Source organism: Lepidochelys olivacea (genome assembly GCF_965140295.1).
Source record: "Lepidochelys olivacea isolate rLepOli2 genome assembly, chromosome: 2".
Taxonomy (NCBI): Eukaryota; Metazoa; Chordata; order Testudines; family Cheloniidae; genus Lepidochelys; species Lepidochelys olivacea.
Window position 1 is genome coordinate 192,901,080 of NC_140412.1, and position 23,506 is coordinate 192,924,585.

Consider the following 23,506-nt stretch of genomic DNA (forward strand, 5'->3'; position numbering starts at 1 on the left):
CTCCAAATTTTGGACGAGCTTGGCTCTTAATGTTGGTTCCCGCTCATATGTAAACAAAACAGCAACAAGTTCTCTGAATTTTCTTTTGACACAAAGGAAAAAAGCTAACTGCAATTTATTAAACTTAAAGCAATTACTACAATTGTAATTAACCATGTTCAGTAAATACATTCTAAAAACAGGATGATCTTCAGCTGCCAGATTCCCCAGCATTAATGTTTGCATGAGAAAATAAAATTGAAATGTAGGTTTTGTTTTTCAATCAAGAGCTTGAAACTCTTATTCAAAATGAAAAAAAAAAAGTTACCACTTGCTAATGTTTATTTAAGAACATAAGAACTACCATATGGTCAGACCAATGGTCCATCTAGCCTTATATCCCGTCTCTGACAGTGGCTAGGACCAGTGATTCAGGGGGAGTGTACAGAACAAGGTAGTTGGAGTGATCCACCCAGTCTTTCACTAGTCAGAGGTTTAGGGTCACCCTGAGCATAGGGTTGCATTCCTGACTATCTTGGCTAATAGCCATTGATTGACCTATCCTCCATGAACTTATCCATTTCTTCTTTGAACCCAGTTATACTTTTGGCCATCACAACTTCCCACAGCAATGAGTTTCACAGGTTAATTGTGCATTGTGAGAAAAAGTATTGCCTCTTGTTTATATTAAACCTGTTGCCTGTTAATTTCATCTTACGATTCCTGATTTTTATATTGTATGAAAGAGTAAATAACACTTCTCTATTCACGTTTTCCACACAATTCATGCTTTTATAGACCTCTATTACATCCCCCTTAGTTGTTTCTTTTCTAAGCTGAGCAGCGCTAGTCTCTTCAGTCTCTCCTCATATGAAGGCCATTCCATACCCTTAATCATCTTGGTTGCCCTTCTCTGAATCTTTTCCAGCTCCACTTTATCCTTTTTGAAAAGGGGTGACCAGAACTGGATTCTGGTTTCAAGGGAGGGGGGTGCACCACAGATTTATATAGTGGCATTACGATATTTTCAGACTTATTTTTTTTTTACCTTTCCTGATAGCTCCTAAAATTATTAGCCTTTTTGACCATTGCTGCATAATGAGCTGAAGTTTTCAGAGAACTACCTAGGGTGACTCCAAGATCTTTCTTGAGTAGTAACAGTTAATTTGGAACCCATCATTGTAAACGTGTAGTTGCAATTATTTTTTCCAGTGTGTATTACTTTGCATATCAGTCTTGAATTTCATCTGCCATTTTGTTGCCCAAACACCCAGTATTGTGAGATCCCTTTGTAGTAACTCTAATTTTTTGCAAGTGCCTTCAGAGTAAGTAATGCCTTCCTCAATCTATACGTCATGGACTAGATACTGCCATCTTTATTCACCTTGAGTTGTACCTTAATCCACAATTAGTCCCACTGGATTCACTTGCAGAGTAAAGGAATTAATTTAAGAGTAGCAGAAATCTGTTCCTCAACAAGCACAGTCCAGAATCTTCTTTTTTTAACCCATAATTATAAAAGCAAAGTAACAGGTTATGTTCACTGAGTTACACAAGCCCCTCAACATTTTATATCATCAAATGCTTTTGCTTTTCAGTTAAAAGATTTAGTTGGTTCAGTCTAAGTGCGAGAGGCACTCCAGCCAGTGGAAGATTTATCAAGCCTATGTTTAGCACAATGTCACACACACCGAGGTGCTCAATAAAGAAATAAAAAAACCAAAACTGTAAAAATCAGCCCTTTGCAAGGCGGTTACAATGAATAACTTCTAGATATATGCTCTGCATGTTATCAGTTTCCCTAAAAACAGAGAGTACCCTCTTCAGTTAATCATAGTGAATGTTCAGAACCAGCCTCAGGTGAAACTATATTGAACTGATCAAATCTTGACACTGCTTTCAGCAGACTAACAGTCAATTCCAGAGGGACCTGCTTGTAAAGAACCCCACGTAAGAAGGGATTGAAGTGGGGGGCACAGCTATTGGTTTATAAAAGTGTACATAGCTCCATTAGCCCAAATCCTGCATAGTGAGAAATGGAAAGCTGACCACATTAATCAGTGCACGCTCTGTAGTAGCAGGTGCAGCCCAGCTGTGTAGGCAGCGGAGACAGTTGCAGCAGAGGGTTCTATTTCTCAGCCCTGTGACATGTTTTGTCTGGTTCAAAACTTATTTTTTATTTCCCTTTACAAAAGCCACATTTATTTGAGCATAAGCTTTCGTGAGCTACAGCTTACTTCATCGGATGCACGCATGCTGTAGCTCATGAAAGCTCATGCTCAAATAAATTGGTTAGTCTCTAAGGTGATACAAATCCTCCTTTTCTTTTTGCAGATACAGACTAACACGGCTGCTACTCTGAAAAAAAGCCACATTGACTCTTCCGCAACAAATTACTTTCATCTAGGTGCCTGATAATTCTGTTCTTTACTATAGTTTCAACCATTGCCTGGTACTGAAGTTAGGTTTACTGGCCTGTAATTGATTTTTTTAAATAAATAAATAAATAAATAAAACCAGTGTTGCATTAGCTCCCCTCCAGTCATCTGGTCCTGGGTATGGAGGTGTATTAGGAGTGGAGAAGGGGAGGAATAGGGGTTTAGGGCTGCAATGAGTGGTGGATGGTAGGGCAGCAGGCAATGTTGGGGAACTCAGGTGAGGGAGGCATGGCACGCCCCAACTATGCCAGAGCACCCCAACTCTCCCGCAGCCCCAGCTTTACCAGGGCACCCAACCCCTGTGTACTCCACAGCTCACCCAATGCACCCAACCCCTGGAGCCCCAGCTCTGCCAGTGCACACCATCCCCCCACACTCCCCCGCCCAAAGTCTTTGGGCGAAAAATCAGACATGTGAATGCTTCCTGGGCAGTGAGGGGGAAAGTAAGGGACAGAACAGTGGGAGATTAGGGGGATGAGGAGTTTGGGGCTGCAGCAAGGGGAGCAAGGCTGGGGTCTCAGGTGAGGGAGGCTTGGGGGAGTGAAGGGATCAGACACTAGGAAGAGGGATGTGAGGGTGAGTGGCAGGGAACTAGGGGACAATAGGAGCAGTGGCACTTGTCAGCCCCACATTCTCCTCCCAGGTGTGTGCCCAGATCTGAAGGGCTCTTACCCCCAAAGGGGAGATCTAAGCCCCCTCCCTGTCCCACTCCTATGATCTGGGATATGGAGGCCATGCCCCTCTGGGGTGCCTGAGCCCCTCTTGCTGCCCCCCCAATTGTGTGCCAGGATCTGAGGGCCCTGTACTATCTAACCTCCCCCCCACATCAAAGCCAGGTTCTGGGCGGGGGGCGGTGCTGCCCTTTTAGAAGTGAATGAGTCCTCTTTCCTGCACCCCATATGAACCAGTATCTGGGGAAGTCCTGCCCCTTTGATTGGGGAGCTGAAAACAAGTCTACTTTATGCATATCACAGGCTAGAAAGCACTCAGGAGGGGGACAGGAACACCCACTAAGATGAATGGAGCCACTCACACACACACCCCTGTTGTTTCAGGTGGTGCTCACCTCCATGGGGCATTCTCATTTAGTCGAGAACGTCACACTGAGATGACTGGGCCACTTTACACCTTTCAGTGCCTCCTATGCTGCAGATGGATGTGCAGGGGAGCCCTTTCCCGCCATCGTCCCGCTACCCTTGTTTAAAGGCTGAGGCTTTAAGAGCTCTAAAGTCTGCATGTTTGTGTAGATTTTCTTGCAATTTGCTATGACTTGTGGGAGTGACCCACGTTTGGGGCCATTTGAGCCTGGGGTTCTGGAGGTATATGCCCTGAAGAAAACAGCCATTTTTCCAAAGTTTCTAGGTGGATCATTTTTATGCAGAGCTAGAGATCAAACTATGGTTGTGATTCAGGTCAAAATAGTCTCCACTGGTCATTTTTTACCCAAGGTAGTGCATGGCCCCCACTAAGTCTTTGGGGACCCAAATTGTGAATGGTATTTAAGAACACGTTCACTTTGCTTGCGCAGACATGCAGCGTGGAAGGATTACAGACAATAACGAAAAAAACTGTGAGAGGATTTCTATGCAGCCATTTTATGGTTGCCTGGATAGTTTGAGGGAATGTGCCAATGCCATTGCCCTGGGGAACACCCTGTCACCAATAGTTGTACAGCTGTGCAATAAAGAAACAACAACTCATGTTGCTTGCTACAAGTTGTCTGTTATAATACATGATTTTATTTTATGGGAAGGCTTACTGTGAACATAAACAGAATAATCAGCAGTCAGTCTAACCAAAATGTTTGTTATATTGGATGAGGAGAAGATGGAAGCAGAGGACTGCATGTAGGTGGAGTGGGAGGGAGAGATGAAGAGGTTGCATTTGCAGATGGGTTGGGTAATGATGATGGGTGGTAGCCAAACCTTGGATTGGTTGTTTGGGGGTGGGGGGAAATGTGTATTTCACTAGCCAGTGGGGGTGCCAGTGGCCACTTCCTGATCTTAGGGCAGAATACTGTGGTGTTTTCAAAAGACACACAGTGCAGAGGTTTGGAACTCACAGCACAGATACTTTGACCACGGAGGGAAAAGAAATATACGTGCACTGCCATGGTTGCCAACATTGGGTTCTGGGTGATACCTGGATCATGAGCTTGCAGGAGTTTGTTGTAGAGCAAGGAGTGCATTACAACATGAGGATGGCTGATTGCAGGACCTGGTATGTACAACTGCCAAAATGACTACTAACAATCTCTTTTCCTGATCAAAAAACTAGGAAATTAAATTGCAAAAAACTACATTAATTCAGAGGTAATGAGAGTGAATGGGTTATAAAAGGAGGTGGACTATCAGGCTGGCAGAATGGAGCTCTGTGTGTTAAAGGGGCACATTGCTGAATAAGGTTGCGCATGCATTTCAACTCTGCATTTCCTTCTTTTCAGACATTTGAGTTTTGCTCAGCTCAGCTCTCTGCAAGGGACGACATACCACCAAATAACCTTAACTCTGCATTAATGTAGTTTTTGCCACTAAATATAGATCAATTCTGGCCCTAAAGGGGAGTTTTTTTGTGTCAAGAAATGATATTTTCAAATTCTACATTTGTTCTAACAACACTGAATACAAACACTTTGTATGGAACAACTTTACAATGGACATTTTCAAGCAAAAAAAATAATACCTTAGAGATTATTTAGAGACGGATCACCCCATTTCTAATGCAACACGAATTATGACTACAGTGTTCTGATGCCAGTTCTAATAAGTTGAAATACATCAGTAAATTTGTGGTATCAAACCATTTCCCCTCTCCAGGCATTTAGTTAAGTTTTTTTTCTCCACTGGGACAGCCTCATGAGATACCTATCTGATTGCTCTCAAATTCAAACCCCGACCAAATAAGATAATAAAAATCATTACCATGTAGCCTTGGTCTCCCTTTTCTCCTGCCGTTCCTGGATACCCAAGTGATCCCTTAATGAAAAGAAAAAGTAATGTTTTCTCATTTAAAAAACATTTGTTGATGTCAATGGAAAATGAGAAGCAAAACTACTTACCTGCTCTCCAGTAATTCCATCAATCCCGTTGTCCCCATCATCTCCCTGAGGTAGCAAAAGTGATAGGGATTATATAAGACCTACTGATCTAAATAACCAGTATGTGCTCTCAGTCCAGCAAAAATGGTGTCCATGTGAACTCCTGTAGCTGACCATAGAAGCCAAAGTCATTGGCAGATTTTAAAATATACAAATTATCTATCTCATTTCTTCCATCTGCCCTAAGTACAACAGTAGAATAGACACTATGGCCAACCCTCAAAACAGGCTAAAAAGGATTAAAACCCTAATAGTACACCCACTGAAGTCCCTGGCTCTCATGGACTTTAACAGGATCAGAATAAGGCCCAAAAATAGTTCATCTGCACATTTATTTTCCTTTGATGCTCCAGGCTATTGGTCAACTTTAAGGGTCCAGATAGACTTCCAGAGCTAAAGTGACCACTAAAAGGACTGAGGGTGGAAGAGACCAACGTTAAGAGTATTTGCCAATAAAAAGACCAGTAAGCTGAAAGTCAAAATGATACCCAACTTTTATGTCATTCCAGTACATTTTTTTTCCTTTATGTCACGTGGAAGCTTTAACAGGGACATGTATTTTGTTTTTAACGACTCTTGTTTTTTCTTGACTGTAAAACTGGTGTCTTAAAACACACGCAATACATAGTCACCCTGCATAATTGCTAACAGGGCGCTGGCACCATGTGGCAATGGTCACATCAAATTATATTTTCAGTAACGTGAATATTTCTATAATTCAATGTAAGCGTGCTGCTGTATGGATTATGTGGGACACTGATATTGTTGACACCAATATTATTAAATTGCAAGGAATCTGACTAGATATGATGTGTGAGGTTTTGGCAAATGTGTTACAATTTGCCAAGTATGAATCTTATTTATATGTTTGTATCACCTTTGTATCGTGAGTTATAGATATGAAGGCATATCTCTATTTCCAAACTTGTGCTGTTTTTATGGTTGACTCCTCCAGACAGATTGGCATCAGCACGTCCTAGCCTGTTTGATGGCCGTTTGACTATACAATGAACCCACTGAAAGGAACCAGGGATGACACCTTGTGACTCAGCAAGGCATATAAGGGCATGCCTATGGACAGAACTCTAACGTTTTTCCATGCCATGTGCTGGACAGCTTGTGTTTGAAACAAAACTAGTACAAGCCACATGGCAAAAGAAATTTAAAAGGCAGCTGGCTGCATCATCATCTCCTCCATTTTGTCTTCAATCCTACTTCTGGCCTCTGCAGTAACTTTTCTAAAACTGAGGCTCTGAACAAAGGACCGGATGACCCATCCAAGCTGTTGATGTGTTCCAGAGGGAATTTCAAGGCAGCAAACTTACTAATACTGCTAAGAACCTGATATTTGGACTTTGAAGTCTCTGTATGTATTTGATTGCTTCACCATTTTACAACAATTCTTCTTGTTCTCTCTTTTTTCTTCAGAATAAACCTTTAGTTTGACACACTAAAAGACTACCATGCTGCCAGCCATTTTGGGTAAGATCCAAACCTATACTCACCTGGTAACGTGGCTGGCCCTTTGGGGTCAGAGGAACATTTTGTATAGGTGAGCAGAGTTTTAAAATAACTCACTGGACTGGACCTAGGTGCTGACTGGGAGCCAGAGAACTGGAATGCAATAAAGGGGGCTGTGTGATTTCTTTTTTTTTTTTTGCTTCTTGATAACCGGTGGGGGAGGATCAGAAGCACAGTTTGTGACTGGTTGGTGAGTTTACTTCAGTGTTAACCACCAGTCTTTGGGAGAACCTGCTCTCCTTTTTGCACCCTGCCCTGACCTTGGCATTTCCAGTGAGGGCTGCCTTAGGCACCATGGGTCACAGTAAGTTTTTACAATCTTACTGCAGAAAGCAAACGCGAATCCCTAAGCCCTGAATTAAACACAAAGATAATTTGCAGTGTGATGAATCCAAGAATCACTTAGCATTGGATTTTATTCTCTTGGGAGTCAACAAAACTACTTCTGGGTAAAGACCACAGGATCGAGCCTTTAAACAGCATCAGACTCATACCAAAGATCTTCAAACTTAAGGATACTTACAAAGAAAGATGAATTAAGACAACGTGTCTATATGAAGGTCAGGGCGTACCTTTTCTCTTCTCCCTCCTCCTTTAATGCACTTTTATCTCACCTGATTTGTAGTCAAATCAACACAAAAGTTTTTCAGAAAATAAGTGCATTAGTACTGTACCTTTTTACCAGGTATTCCTTGGTATCCCTGAAAAGAATGACAACAAATATTTGTTTGAATGAGGTAAACAAAAAATAAATGCAAAGACATTTTGCGGAGTTAAAATAACGTTATCAGTAGATTCTTACTTTAGGACCTTTACTACCATCACATCCCTTATTCCCTTGCTCTCCCATTGGTCCAGGCAGTCCTCTTGAACCCTGAAAGAGAGAAAATGAAAAACACATCTTAGTATATCCTGCCTAGGAAATGAAATATGAAGTTTGTAAGGAGAGTGATCATGTGTTTGACCAGGGGCGACTATATTCATGAGATGATGTAATACTAGAAAGGGAGCATGTATGTTAAGGAATATGGTAAATCTCTGAGAAAGCCCCGCATAAGCTAGATGTTTCAGAAGCCTGAGCAGACTTAGATTGAGCTAAGTGCTTGTGCAGTTAAAACCGCTGTAGTTTCTCTCTGGAGTGCTTACAAAAAACATTACAAGCTTCTGATATAGATATACATGTATTTACACTTGGTATGAAACTGTAATATAATCACTTACATAATGAAAAAGAAAGTACTGAATTGAAAAAGCAAATTGACAATTAATGTTGCTCACCTCCACTATAGATAGCGGTGGGGCACTTTCCTTCATTCTGCTCTTAATACTACTCTATTTAGAGAGTTCCTGCTTGCGGGGGAGGGGAAGAGGGCCAGAGGAGGAAGAGGGTGTTGCTGCAATGAAGACCTAGGCCCAGTGGGCAAAAAAGCATGGAGTGATCATTTTTCTTCAGTGAGCACAGTCCAAAGGCCAAATTCTGCTCTCAGTTACACAGAAGTGTGGTGCGGTGCAGAAGCCATGCTGGCTCTACACCCTCATGGGACTCTCCCACACTCCCCCAGAAGGGGAGAAGAGGGCAGAATATACTCCCTTTGCACCACCTGAGCAGTGCAAAGCAAGTGGGGCGGTGAATCTGCTCCATAGTATCGTGACCCCAAATTAGACATTAAATACATTCTAACTCGCCTCTTATCACGTGCTACAATAGTTTCTCTGGTGTACTTCTCATGCAGTTCTACTTGTCAGACCACATTCATGCACTGTGCTGGTATTTTCCATCTTAGTGCACCCATGCACTTTCCGCTACAAGCAGTAACCCAGGAGCCACACCATTAACAGGTATGGTTTAAGGGAGTGGAAAATAGGACGGATTATATTTGTGCTTATCTGTTGTGTTTCTTAATCTGAAACAAATAGTTAAAATTGAAAATACCGTTTCTTTTTATTGGGCCTGAATCACCACTACGTTACTCAGTTTTATGCCCATGTAACTCCATGGGTTACACACTGGAGTAATCCAATAATGAATCAAGCCATGTATATAGAAAAACAGAAGGCATGAAACCCAATTATTTATAAATGGAGTGGTGCCCATTAGAAGAAAATGTTTCCTAGTGTCTTTCTTGTGCCATGTGCTCGGTCTCAGCAGCTTGTAGACATCAAAGATTACATAACTGCATACTATGGGTCCAATAGTGAATGCAACAGCATCCACTTGCTTACCTACTTTGCATACTATTGGGGATATTATTTTCACACACAGCTAGATAAGTTCCTAACTAAATAGGCACCTATAAAGGAATGTGTTACCTAGGGAGGTGGTAGAATCTCCTTCCTTAGAGGTTTTTAAGGTCAGGCTTGACAAAGCCCTGGCTGGGATGATTTAACTGGGAATTGGTCCTGCTTCGAGCAGGGGGTTGGACTAGATGACCTTCTGGGGTCCCTTCCAACCCTGATATTCTATGATTCTATGAATGCATGTGCACCAGTTTGTACACATACTTTGCATGTAAGTATTTAGTTCACATGCAAATACTTGCCTACTTACTTGCTGAAAATTAGGTTTTTCTCTTTTCCCTTTGCTTATTGAATCTTTGAAAAATAGGTCTGGAAGGTACCTTGAGAAGTCATGAAGTCCAGCCCCTGCACTGAGGCAGGAACCAAGGGAGGGAGGAATTATTTTAATTTCTAAATATTCTGAAAAAATATAAGCCTTGAATTCTCATGTAGACCAACAGGATTTTAATCAAGAATTTATATAAAAGTTTCTCCAAGAGATCCCCAAGTTTTTGGAAATTTGAAAGAGAAGGAACTATACATTACCTACAATTCTAGAGTATTAAATATTGACAAAGTGCTGAATCTTGACAGTTTTTTAAAAAAGATATGCCAATTTTATTTTAATCAGAATGATTTCTTTGGTATCAAGATTAGGAAATCCCCCCTTCCCCATCAGGTTATTACATTTTTTTAAAATACGGACCCCAAAAAAAGTCTTTATGGGCACTTAGTTTTGAAGTATTTTTTCTTAGTAAAATGTAGTCAAATGTTATAACTTACCGGCTCTCCCTCTTCTCCTAAGTGTCCTCGACTGCCTTCTATACCTTTAGATCCCTGAAATTCAGACAGTAAAAGTGAAGATTAATACTAAAATTCTCTTTACTTTAAAAGGTGAAACTATTAAGGATTGTCCTGATGGGTTACTTTATTTAGGAACGGCTAAAAGTTTGCAAAAGGCAGTTTTATTCTGTACATTGCAAACTTCATTCCTTTGTTGATTGTGTCTTCAAAGCACTCTTTAAAAAAAAACAAAAAACAAAAACCAAATACTGGAGAAATGGGTTCAGCAAAGCAGGATAAATGGATAACCTGCAGGGAGAAATCATTTTAATTTCTTAATATCAGCTTTTTAGGACATAGGTTCTCAAACTGTGGTCCGCAGACCACCAGTTGTCCGCGAGCTCCATTCAGGTGATCTGTGGATAATTCCCTCTAAGGTGCGCGCCTGGGCGGCCACACACAAGAGAATGAAGGGCCACCCACCTAATTAGTGGCACTGCGCAGGCGTGGCTCCACTAATTAGGTGCCTGGGGGGGATGAGGGGGGAATAGCAGGTAGGTGGGAGGAGGCAGTAGGGTGAGAAGAGGGGTAGGGGGAATTTGGGATGTGCAGATCTGTGGTGGCCAGAGAAAGGCGACTTTCTCCAACTCAGGGGCTGTCGCAGCAAGGGAAGACCCCCCCGCTTCCCAGCCCCAACTTGGGGGCTGTCGCAGCAAGGGAAGACCCCCCCCCCTTCCCAGCCCCAACTTGGGGGCTGTCGCAGCAAGGGAAGACCCCCCCTTCCCAGCCCCAACTTGGGGGCTGCCATGGCGAAGGAGAGAGGGCACATCAATTGCATTAGAAAGGTAAGACTACTGATATTAAAATATGAGTTGTGTGCATTTGTAGAACAAAAAACTATAATTAAGATTTTTTTTAATATAGAGCTTTTATCCAAAGTGCTTTACAATAGTTAGCTAACAAACAACATTTGGGAAGATCATTAAATGGTCCGCTGAGACCCCCAGCAATTTTCAAGTGGTCCACACAAAAAAAAGTTTGAGAACCACTGTTTTTGGAATAATAAAAGCAGCATCTAAGTCACCTAAAAGAATATTAAACATTAACAAAGTGTGGAAACTGGACTTTTTTTTTTTAAAATGACAAATTTTTAAAAATTCAAATAAAGCAACAGTTGAAAAATCACTATCTTCTTTAGGCTTTACAACTGGTTTGATTTTATACAGCTAGACTTACCAGAGCAGGGGTGGGCAAACTTGACCCGAGGGCCACATTGGGAAATAGAAATTGTATGGCGGGCCACAAATGTTCACAAAATTGTGGTTGGGGGCGGGCTCTGGGGTGGGGCTGGGGATGAGAGGTTCGGGATGTAGAAGGGTGCTCTGGGCTGGGACTGAGGGGTTTGGAGAGCGAGAAGGGGATCATGGCTGGGGCAGGGGTGTGGTGAGAGGCTCAAGTGGCACCCAGAAGCAGTGGCATGTCCCTTCTCCAGCTCCTATGCGGAGGTGCGACCAAGCTGCTCTGCAGGCTGCCCTAGCCGCAGGCACCATCTCTGCATCTCCCATTGGAGCATGTAGGGGTCGGAGCGGGGCCATGTTGCGGCTTCCGGGAGCCACATGGTGTGGCCCCCACCCCAGCGCCCTGGCTGGAGTGGGGCTGAGCCGCATGGTGCGGCTCACAGACCAGATTAAAATGGCTGGCAGGCTGGATCCAGCCCGCAGGCCATAGTTTGCCCACCCCTGTACTAGAGTATATTTTTTCAGCATGGTTTTGCCAGTCAGTAGTATACCCGGTCTATTTATGCTGTGAGTATTTTGTGTTTGTTCATTGCAGATTCCCCCCCACCAGGAGCCAATTCAACTTTGGAATTATTTTTTTAAAAATAGATCTCATGTTGTTTGGCCTACCTAGCTACTGCCTCTCAGGGAGGTAGGTTGCCTACACCAACGGGACAATCCCTCGTCAGAGTAGGGAGCGTCTATACTGGAGAACTACAGCGGCACAGCTGCAGGATTTTAAGTGTAGACAAGCCCTGAGAATAGATACAGGCAAAGGCAATAAAAGTCTTCCTATAAAGCTCCAACACTTGAATTTTCCTGGACTTGGCTGGCCCCCGTATAATTACAATCCAAATGAAAGGTCACAAAATTTTTCTTACTTTATTTCCTTGTTTCCCTCGGAGTCCCATTCCACCTTCCTCCCCAATGCACTTGCAAAAAACAGCGCAGCATGTCCTTTCAGCAACGTTAGTCTCAGAAAAGAGGAAGAAACTACATGTGAAACTTCATTTTTCATTCATACTTCCTTGATCCTGAGCACTTTTAAGACATTGAGAGTTTTGCATTTAATTCAGGAGGAGCATGATTGTGCCTTACATTCTACAGGCTAGATTCTCAGCTGTGGCTAAGCAGCACTCCGTGCAGCAGGCCTTTGCAGCACCCTGATCCTATCTGGCAACCAGGGCTGGTTCCAGGCTAAATTAGAGCAGCCTCTACTCTTCCCCTTCCTCCCCCCGCCCTCAGCCACACTCCTTGCACCAACAGCTGCCAAGCTAAGTGGGCTGCTCCAGTACCATGAGAAGATTCTCTTACACAGTGGGAAAAGTCAGCTGGCTGAGCAAGTTGACTCTAGGCCTGTCAACAGTGTTGGCACAAAGCAGCCCGAGCATACCAGAGAATCTTGCCCTCTGACTATTGTATTCAGTTGTGAGCCTTATTTAGTTCTTTAAGAAAATGACTAGGGCCTTAATCAAAACTCTAACTAGACACACTGGAGCTTCTCTGAATGACTTACCACATACTTGGACAGTGCTTTGGCAATATTTCTCATGCCAATAGTTAATTGAGTCATGTATTCAAATCCTTTTCCAAACTCAATGTACTGAAGCTCATCAAATTTAGAGGCTCCTTCCAGAACAACAGTTATCAGTGCATCCAATCCTATTTAAAACATTGACCATAAATGAGCAAAAACAAACAAAACATTTATCCAAATGAATATTGTAGACAATTATTTAGTTGATAGGATCCTTGCGTGTATGAATTCAGATTATTATTATTATAAGGGTAAAACAAAGATTATAGATTAGAGAATGAAAGTCATGATTTATCTTCACATTTTATTTTTAAGAGTCCATAATTAATTTATAGAAAATAAATGGGCCAGTGGCAATCTGGAATCACTAGCAATCATGGAATGAATTCTCTGTGTGAAGTTTGAGCATCAAAGAACATGTGACCACTGTGGCTGTCAGCACAATTATTTCCAGAATATTTTGTCCTTTCACCTGAAACCAAGTTTTTAATTTTCAAAATAATACTGCCTTGTACTAAAATTGAGTTTAAAGCTGAAGAGAAAAAACACACACTGGGCTAGATCATCAGCTGAGGTAAATCCAAAAATGGAATAAAATAGATTGAAAAATATCCTAGTATCATGGCCAGAATTTTCAAAAGAGCTCAGCTCCCACATTTAGGACTAGATTTAAAAAACAAACAAACAAAAAAACAAAACAAAAAAACCCACCACTTCAGCTCCCATATATACACACCAAAATAAGAGGCCAGATTTTCACTAAAGCTCAGCACATTGGGTACATGTGAGCACTTTCGAGAATCAAGCCATCAGCACCACAGTCCAAGGCACTGCATGCTCAGCCCTTTTGAAAATCTGTTCCCAGTGAAAGGTGCTGAGCAAATCTGGTGCTTTTCCTATATTTATTTCATGACCTTGTACCACTTGTTGATGATTGTGGGTTATCACACCACATCATCATGCATGGAAGCTTCATGACAAAGCAAACAAAAAGTAATGTTAGAGAGAGCCACTAATTCAGAGTGCTATGTCCTATCTCCATATCCTGGCTGCTAAAAGGGAAGGCATTATTTTTTCTTCTGTCCCTTTTTCACCTGCCTTTCTTCAGCTAAAGAGCTTTGGGTTGAGTAACACTCTTACAGACCCTCTCAAAGTAATTTAATTTAAATATGTGTCCACTTTAAGATACCTTTTTTTCTGAGTTCTTCTGACTTTTGTTCAAGTTCTTCTACATCTTCATCCAAACCATCTGAAAACACAAGTAAAACCTAAAGAGAGAGAGAAAATCACAGGAAGTCAAAAGCAGAATTAAAACAAAAGAACTTATTTTTGGTCCAAAGTCTTGGTGTAAGGGACTAGGTTACCTTCTTTCTATTTTGATCATCAGCTTTGCTTGGAAATGTTTTCCAGAGTGACTCCAGGAAGTTGCCATTGAGATGAGATGGTTGGTCAATCATGATATTTCTCAGGCTGTTCAGTATTTTCTCACTGTCAAATTGGAACTTTGAAGACACGGGTGTAACTGTGTTGTTCAGGTAAACAGCCACACTGCTCTGTGTCTTTGTCCCTACATTGCAACTCAGACTGCTTAGGGATGTGAGAGCTTTTAGAATGTCAGGAAGATATGCTTTCAGCTGGTACTGTCCATGGAATAAATGGTCACCTCTCTTTTGTGAGGAGATGTCAAATCCCATAACAATATCCACAAAACAAGCTATAGTGGAGAAGAAAACAAAATATCACAATTTAATGCACAAACAAATTTAGGTGGAGGAATAGAGAAAAAGAGGGGGACAGAGTTTAAGCTAAAGAATCATGGTAATTGTAGAATTCAGTCAGATACGGACAGGAAAACAAGACAACCGTTGGTGGATAGAATATGTATAGAGAGGTCCTTAATGTCTTTAATCCAGATCAGAGCCAAATTCACCCTGAATTCATCTTTTACACCAGCAGAATTATTCCAGGGATGAACTTGCCTCAATATATGTACTTCTGCTGAAAAGAAAAGGGAGACACTTTCAAACATAGCAATTGTAATTAACTTAAAAAGTATTTTTAAGTTCAATTATTTTTTCATCTGAACCATTTAACAAATTTTACTCTTATTGAGGTCAATGTGAATTTTGCTGTTTACTTCAATGGGAGCAGAACTAGTCTCAATTTCATGTTAGTCCCCATCCCCAACAATAGTTAAACAGACTGAAACTTTTTTTTTTTTAATAGTGCACTGTGTTGGAAGATGCTTTAAGAGTTAACGATGCTGTACTAAGAGTCTGTTCAATATACCTAGAAGTCATACTGACAATTCTGTCTCACATGTAGGTCAATACTAACAAAAAGTGTGGAACACCTTAAATCAAGATGATTTAAAATGACAACTTAAAAAAAATTGATTTAAGTTAGGTTAAGCCTTTATAAAATTAATTTGAAATTTTGTGCTATTGCAACTTTAGAATAAAATTTATAATGTACTTGATTGTAAGTGCTGCTTTTTTAAATGCCAGTGGTGGTGGGGTATCTTATTTGAGTTTTACAAAACTGCTATAGGCAAAAGTACTAAAAATTAAAACCCTGATTGTGCAGGCATTTAAGAGGTATCTAACTTTACTCATATGAATAGACAATGAGGCTACGCTTTTAAATTTAAATAGATGCATGAGCGCTTGTATTTTTATGAAACATGTCTTAGTGACAGTATCACTTCAGAGCAAAACAGCTTCTGTGTTAACACTGAGAAGTTATTTAGACTTTCAGTACATTAACAGTTATTATGAACTTTTATTTATACAAATGGGCAATTTTTAAAAAAAATATATCTTAAAGTTAATTACCTAAATATGAGCTTAAGGATCAAAGAAATTTTCAAGACCACATAAAGACCACAAGTCTTAGGGGCTCCCAACTGCAACTGCTGATGGAGGAGTACAGCCTGGTCAAAGCATTTCAGTTTCTTGACTTATGGAAGTTCAGTATATCCAAGATTGTGTTGGTTGTAAATATAGCTCACCTATTTTGTGTCGAGTTTGTGTTGTTCTCACAGTAAGGGTTAATGGAGAACTGGAATTATTTTCTGCATAAATGAGTATTTTAAGAGTGAAATCTCTCAATTGAAAAAAAGTCTGTGTAAAACCTCAAATTCCAACAGTTAGGAAACTAATTGGAGAAATAAGTATAAAACATCCACTTTAGCAATTTAAACCTATGAAGTAGGAAGAAAGTAAAGAATTTGCAATGTGTAAATAAAATATGATTCAGTCTAAAAGGTTAAAATCAAATATTCAAATTTAGATTCTTTAATAATACAATATGGTATGCCTGCACCTTGTGAACAAATCACTTATTTCTTTTGCCACCAATTACGTCTTTCTATGTTCTTGCTACTGCCAATGCTACTACATGACAGGGTTAGAGCAGCTGCACCCCCACATCAGAGAAAGAGGGCAAAGGCATACAGGGAAAAGGAAGCAAGTGATACTCTTTCCCAATCTGGAGATTTGTTTTCATTAGTCTCAAGCTCTAGGACCAGGCTCTAGTGAAAGAAAAGGAGAGAGCAGCTCAGTGCTCGGTCAATGGCTGTGAGGGCAGAGAAAGTGCCAGCCCAAAGAGGAGGTGAAGAAAAATAAACTCCTTTCTTCAATGGGAAAGTAAAAAGGAGGCTCCTCTGAGCCAATGAATTGCAGGCTGAAAATCAGAATAGCTGTAGCAAGGAGATCCAGATACCCTAGAAGCAAAGGGAAGACGCACAGGGGTTGGAGGGGGGGAGGGGGGGACACGTTGACATAAAGGCATATAAGCTGAAGGAAAGTGATTGTAAAGGATCAGAAGCTCTGTTTTCAAGGCAGTGGAGGTTAGCTGGCCAGATTCTGCCTTCTGCCAAGATCTGCTTAGTACAAGAAAGGAGGACTGGCCACCAGGGAGCTTGTTACGACTTATTAGCATGGCTCTGTCCCAGCATGCTTTGACTCGGCCCAAAGGTGAATTTCTATTGGCTGGGCATAGCAAGGAGCCTGCAGTCAACTTGATGGCATTCCTCTGTCTGTTTGGATGAAATACAATAACTTTTGAAGAGGCATCTGCTAAGAAGGCAGCTTCAACCAAGTCTGTAATTACTTATCTCTCAGACAAAGAAAAAAGAATGGTGAGGGGAGAAGAGGAAGCTGGGGGGGCGGGATCCTGCCAGGAGGATCGGGTTACAGTGAATCCCTGAAATAAAGGGGGATGGGAGAGAAGCAAGGAGCTTGACCTACGGAAGCTATAAAGTGTGCGACCCCCTAGTTTATTTTGAAAGTAGGAGCAAAACAGGAGTATGTAAACAAAGCATTTTCCCTGCATGTTCCAAGCAGTAATTTTGGGCCAGAGTAATTTACAAATCCTGCAGCTAGAAAACTCAATCCTGGCTTTTATTAGTCCTCAGTGATGGTCAAAAATAATACAAGTTTGAAGAAAAATAGCTCTAGAAGTGGGACAGATATAAGAAGTCAGGATTGAAATCTGAATTTCCCCCTTATTCATTTATACTTACTTGTAGGAACAGCAGGTTTACATAGGTCATCAACTAGTCTTTTTTTAATAATCTTCAGCTCTTTGAAATCATGAACAGTGTACTTCCTTTCCGAGACGCCAGCTATTTGCATGAGCTGCGAGTGATCAATATCCCCAACTCCTATAGCATATACATGAACACCTTCCCTTCTCAGATCTTCTGCTGGTTCAGCAACATCATCAAACGACTTCCCGTCAGTGACTACCAGCAAAACTGGCTGGACATTTCTTGTTACTCTTCTGCTGCGTGCTGGTGCAAAGAATTCCTTCACCTTCCTAAGTGCAGCTCCAATTAAAGTGCGAGTTCCTGTCATCTGTTTAATGTTCTGAATTTGAATGTTCAGTTCTGATTTGCTCTGAAAAGCACCCAGGCTGAATTCTCTTTTATACCCATCACTGTACTGGGCAATGCCAATTTCAACATTGTGCTCATAATCAATCTGATCTATTATATCATTCAAGAAATTCTTCATCCTGGTGAAGTTATCTGGTTGTATACTATTGGAACCATCAATCAAGAAAACAAGGTCTGCTTGAATTTCACACTCTGAAATGGAAAAAAAAAAAGGAAAATTAGCTTATTATTTATATAGTGCTCATAACGTGCTGGGCTCTTCACAGATAAATAAACGACAGGATCCCTGCCCTCAAAAGAGTTTTCAGTCTAAACAGAGACAAGACAAAACAAGTGCAGACAAACACAAAGGAAGTGGGGAAGGTGAGAGCAGGACAAGGCTTACAAGTACAAGACTGTGTGATTACTTCAGTGGTTCTGCACACATCCTATTGATTCACTTTATGTGTATTTTTATTACATGGAAATAATCACAATCATACTCTGAATCCTATTCGGGTTTTTTTAAAGATCACTTTGGGGAGAGAATGAGCATGAGGGAGTGTAGAGAGGAAGACTGAGGGGAAGAGGAGGAGGAAAGCTCAAAAAAAAAAAAGAGAAGGAAAGAGGGATAGAGGCTGGCTGACATCCTACAGCAGGATGAGTGTGGTAGTTGAAGAGAGATGGAAGGAGATTAGGACAAACAACAAATCAGTTGGGCAATCAGCAAGTGTAAAGGCAGATCAGAGTTTGTATTTTAGAGGACAAAAATTCTGATAACATGAGGAAATGGATTGGGGGTGAGTGAAGGTACTTCCCACCTGTTCCCTGCTCTGCTGCTGGCAGAATGAGAAAAGTTTCTGGAGCTGGGGCTTTAAGAACACTCCAAAGCTCCTCCTGCTGTTTTTCTAAGTGGTCAGGGAGATGTGGCTGTGAGCCCATATTCCCAGGCATCTCCTGGTTGGATCTGGCATGAGATGGGGATTTCTGTTCCTCACTGATGGGAGCAGAGCTCCATGGGGTGAGGTTTTTGAGACTGGAGCAACAGTGGGCTGTTACAGGCTCACACAGAACCTGTGGGGAGGAGCAGAGATTCAGGAGAAGGACACTGCTGAATACAGGAGAGCTTGGAGGAGGTTCCAGAAGCAGAAACCCTTCAAAGTATTTGTAAAGGGACAGGCGTACAAGCATACATAAAAACAGGGCATGTAGGGAACAGGGAAAGCAGTCTGTGCAACAACTGGATGCTAGCATGGAAGGGCCCCCCAAACAAGCCAGTGAACTGCAGACCTTACACATTCCAGCAGGTGTTCTGCTATTGTCCTCAGATAACAGAATGGATTAGAAGAACCTCAACTACTAGGCTTCAGGAGACCCAACCCTTTACTGGACTTTCCCCTTATGGCCAAATTAACAATTGTCATTGTTGTAACTGACAAAAGACTTGTCTACACTGGTGGCGGTGTGTAGGATATGTGTAGCTACACACCACGGTGAAAAGCAGGCTGCATCAACACTGTACTGGGTAACTACACCTCAGGGAAAAGGCTCAGGCAACAGGGAGCTGCCAGAGCCTTTCCTCACTGCCTGATGCTTGCTAGAGCCTTTCCTCGCAAGAGGGACACTATACTGCTAAAAATAGTGTCGACAGTTGAGGCACAACTTGGGCACATAGAGAGTATAGGATACATGCCCTAAGATTCTGGCATGTCTTTATTTTCCTAAGCAGAGCCTCTCTGTCTTGTGCTCTTTATACCTGTGGTAGAGAGGCATGTAGTGTATGTACTCTGCACCCCACTGTCAGCGTAGATCTAGGCTAAGGTGTTGTAATAAGAGTATGCATGGACCTTTCCTCCCAGCCGTAGTCAACTATTCATTCACACAGGCATGCCTCCGAGTGCTTCCTGGGAGCCCTACAGGACCTAGCCCCTATGGTGCTTGCCTCTGAGGCGCAGTAAAGCTGTCACACTACTGACTATCTAAAGAAGTTTGGTGGACAGCAGCACTCCAGTAGCCCCAGGAGGGGAGGTTGATTACAGTCCACTCTGACCCAGGGCACCGGTCAAATAATACAAACAGCAATTTGTAAATATTCTTGTGACTAAATACATTCACACTGATGGTATCCATGGAATCATGTCATTCACTGTTTGCAAGTATTCCGACAGCTTCCAGACAAGTGAGAAAGCTGTGGGAGTCACAGGAGTGCCATGAATTTTAATTTGAATGCTCATCTGAAAAATCTATACTAGAAATACATTGTTACTTGTTATTCTTTATTCACCTGTAAAAAAAAATTACAATCATCCAATTGGGGAGCAGAAACATCATGTGACTTATGTTGGCCCACTAACAGTGCAAATAATGAATAGAAAATAAGTGAACAGTTAGCAAAAAGCCCATAGGGTCACTGTAGCACAGGCCTGCTCACTGCCCCCTGGGCAACCCCTTACAGCCAGAGATCATTCTGCAGCACCCTCACTCTGTTATCCACCTTCCATGGCCCTTTAGATCTCATAGTTCAAAAGTGGTTCCAAGAATCCCCCCAAAGACATCCCATTTATTGAGTCCTCTGACACATACTGGTCCTGTAGGCCCCAGGCAGTTCAAGGTCCCTCTCCAGATTAACACACAAAACACAAACTCACATAGTCTTCATCGCAGCTGGCCTTTACAGTCTCTCTCCTGCTTGTCCAAGGTCTCTCCCAGGTCTCACTGCCTAGAGACCTTCCTCCAACTTCAGCTTTTTTCCCTACTGACCCAGTGCCTTTACAGGAACCTTCTTGCTCCCTCCCTGCAGTCTATAAACCTAATTACAACTTTCTCTCCCACCCCTCTGAAGCTTCCTGCTTTTTTTAATCTGCCAGCTCCTGATTCAACCCAGGTGTGGTTCATCCTGCGGACGGTCAATGGAAAACTGTCTCACGGCCCACCAGTGGATTACCCTGAGAGGCTGCAAGTTGCCCACCACTGGACAAGAGGATGCCACTGTGCAGTTTGCATGGTGTAAGTTTCCTCATAATTGCCACTGCATTTTGATTGCCACTTGCAATTGTCCCCATCTGCCTGTTCTTGCCTATTTCCTCAGCAGAGCTCATCAACCAGGCCAAATCATGTGGTGCTTTTGTGATGTATGTAATTGATTAGACTAGTTGTTGTGGGGATAAGCAAACTGAAACCTGACCTCAGGCCTTTCAAAGTGAAAGGTTAGTGCCCTAATTTTACCCTTAATGAAAGTTCTGAACCTGCACAGACTAACAATATCAACTATTTAACCAATGAAAATCCTCAGTTGTAGGATCAAGTAAGGATAAACTTTAAGAAACTTCCCTTTTTGCCTATAGCTTGGCTTGCTAAAGAGAAAAGAATACCATAAGGAAGTTAGATGAACAAATGAAGCCATACACATTGCTTTGAAATTTTAGAGATGTGTCTCCCCATCTTCGCCAATTTTTAAATAAATTGATAAGGAAAGTTTAAACTGTATAGAGTAGTAAAAACAAACACTTACCTGGTTTTGAATCATCACATATTTTTTCTGATATTGCTACAGATGTGTTTTTGAGTCCTTCAAATGTATCCACATAGTAATATTTGTCTTCTGATCCGGCCATGGCCAAAAGCTCATCAGGTTTTGCTCCTTCTATCCCAACAGCATAGATAATAATTCCATTGTCTCTTAATCTCTTGGCTGTGTCACCGAGCTGTGCTTTATCATGCGACTCACCGTCTGTTATCACTATAAGAATCTGTGGAACTCCCTTGCTTTTGCGGCTGCCGTGCTCCTGAGCAAACAGAGCTTCCGAATAGTCAATTGCCTTGGCCGTATACGTTGAACCTCCTTTAGTTAAGTCATTCTGGATAGCCTCAACAATCTCGGATTTTGCTGTGTACTTATTAAGGTAGAAAAACGTTTCCGGTTCATCAGAATATTTTACAGCTCCAAACTGAACTCTATCTGGAGCGACATCAGATTTCTTCACCAAGGCAATCATGAAGTCTTTCATGGTTTGGTATTGCAAGGGACTTATGCTCCCAGATCCATCTATCACAAACACAACATCTAATCTTTCTATCCTTTTGCATTCTGTAAAAGAACAAATGACAAAACAAAAAAACCCAAACAGATAAGTACGTACGGACTCTTACTGAATCTCTCTTATTAGTCCCTTTGTATTCAAGCAAAGCTTGTGAATTTGGATCACTTTTTGGAGGCAGCAACACAACTGAACATCCTATGTTAGGCATGTTTTGGGAAAATCCATCAGTGCACAACAGAAGAGCCTAACCACTAATCCTAAAATAACTGATAGTTTCAACTTAATCTAAAATCCAGAGAGACGGGGGGGAGAAATGAATGGTAACACAACAGAATGGGATCAGGCTAGATGATCGTAATGGTCTCTTCCGGCCTTAAAAAAAAAAAAAAAAAATCTATGAATCTGTATTCTATTAGAATACAAGCACCAACTAAAAGCTTGTGTTTTCCCCCAAAAAACATATTTTAAGTTTTTCATTTTTGGAGTTAAGTCAAATTTCTGTGACCCTTGTTCTACAGAGTCATCACACACAGTTTTATGTACTATTTACTAATGGAAATGAGCCAAATTCTGCTGCCATTTGCATCTATGCAACCACACTGAAATGCATGGAGACCCACCAGCATCAATGATAGCAGAATTTATTTTGTGCTTTGGATCTATTGCAATCTTTTTTCTGTGTGTATGAAAAATGTTCAGTTTGGAGACTGAAGCCCTGCCACCCCTGTACAGCCCCCAAGGCCCTGTGTTGCAGTGACCAAAAAGGGCTGAACGGGACTTTTGTGAAACCCATTAAAACTACTCCTAAACTAAAGATCAGCATTTATGACGAGGAGATGGGAAGTCAATACCTGATTAACAGTTTCGTAAGGAGGACATTGTAGCTCCTAAACATGGAACAGAATTTATACCTTTCAGGGCATAACACAGTGGCAGGTTTGATCTGTTCTCACTTTGCGACAGCAAAAATGTGTTTTCTGCAATTGGATAAGTGAGTGAAAAAGATAACCAGATCTCAGTCCTGTAAGCCCCTGAAATGGAACATGCAATGTGCAAAGAGGAGAGAAACTCCTTGTGCTCTCCCCAGCCCCATTGCACAACCATGTATGGGGCCAGGCATAACCTGGCCCTGGGCTATTCCATTTTTCAGGTTCTTATACATCAGCAAGTTGTGCAATGTTTAGATAGCAGCCTCTGCAGAGAAGTGTTTGCACAGATGGTTATTCTATTTTATTCTATATAGGTTCTTATACTATAATCATCACCTCAATATACCTTTGTGCCTTCCAGCCATGTATTAAGCAGTGTGTGTTTTTCCTCTCATCTTCTCCCCAGGAGCAAAAGTGAGTTTAGTGAGTTGTTTTGAATGTCACCCCCACTCCCCATATATTTATGTTAGAGAAGGCCAGGTCAAAGGAAAATACCTTGCACGTGGAGTGGAAGGTGGAGAGGTTTGTGACGGTCCTTAGTTCCTGTGAGAGTTCGTTTCACACAGTCCTGGACTGGGCCCCCCCAAAATTAGTAGCATGTGGTACTCACTACCATTTTCATCTATCTTTACACTGTTTTATGCCTCTTTTGCACCTATTTAAATGCTTCCATCAACACATTTTCTTAAAAGCCTTGGCTACATTGGGTTTGAACTGCATCTGGAACCCACACTGAAACTTGTAAATAT

General features: G+C 41.6%; 1 protein-coding gene across 1 annotated transcript in view; it reads right to left on the bottom strand.

Annotated features, from left to right (window-relative positions):
* Positions 1–23,506, bottom strand: part of COL6A6 (collagen type VI alpha 6 chain) — a 103,696-nt gene that overhangs the window by 53,171 nt on the left and 27,019 nt on the right. The window contains 11 exon segments of the mRNA XM_084619391.1: positions 5,339–5,392; positions 5,476–5,520; positions 7,710–7,736; positions 7,838–7,909; positions 10,096–10,149; positions 12,254–12,346; positions 12,889–13,034; positions 14,099–14,177; positions 14,274–14,623; positions 17,435–18,001; positions 21,300–21,875. Of these exon segments, the coding sequence (XP_084475517.1) occupies positions 5,339–5,392; positions 5,476–5,520; positions 7,710–7,736; positions 7,838–7,909; positions 10,096–10,149; positions 12,254–12,346; positions 12,889–13,034; positions 14,099–14,177; positions 14,274–14,623; positions 17,435–18,001; positions 21,300–21,875 (2,063 nt within the window).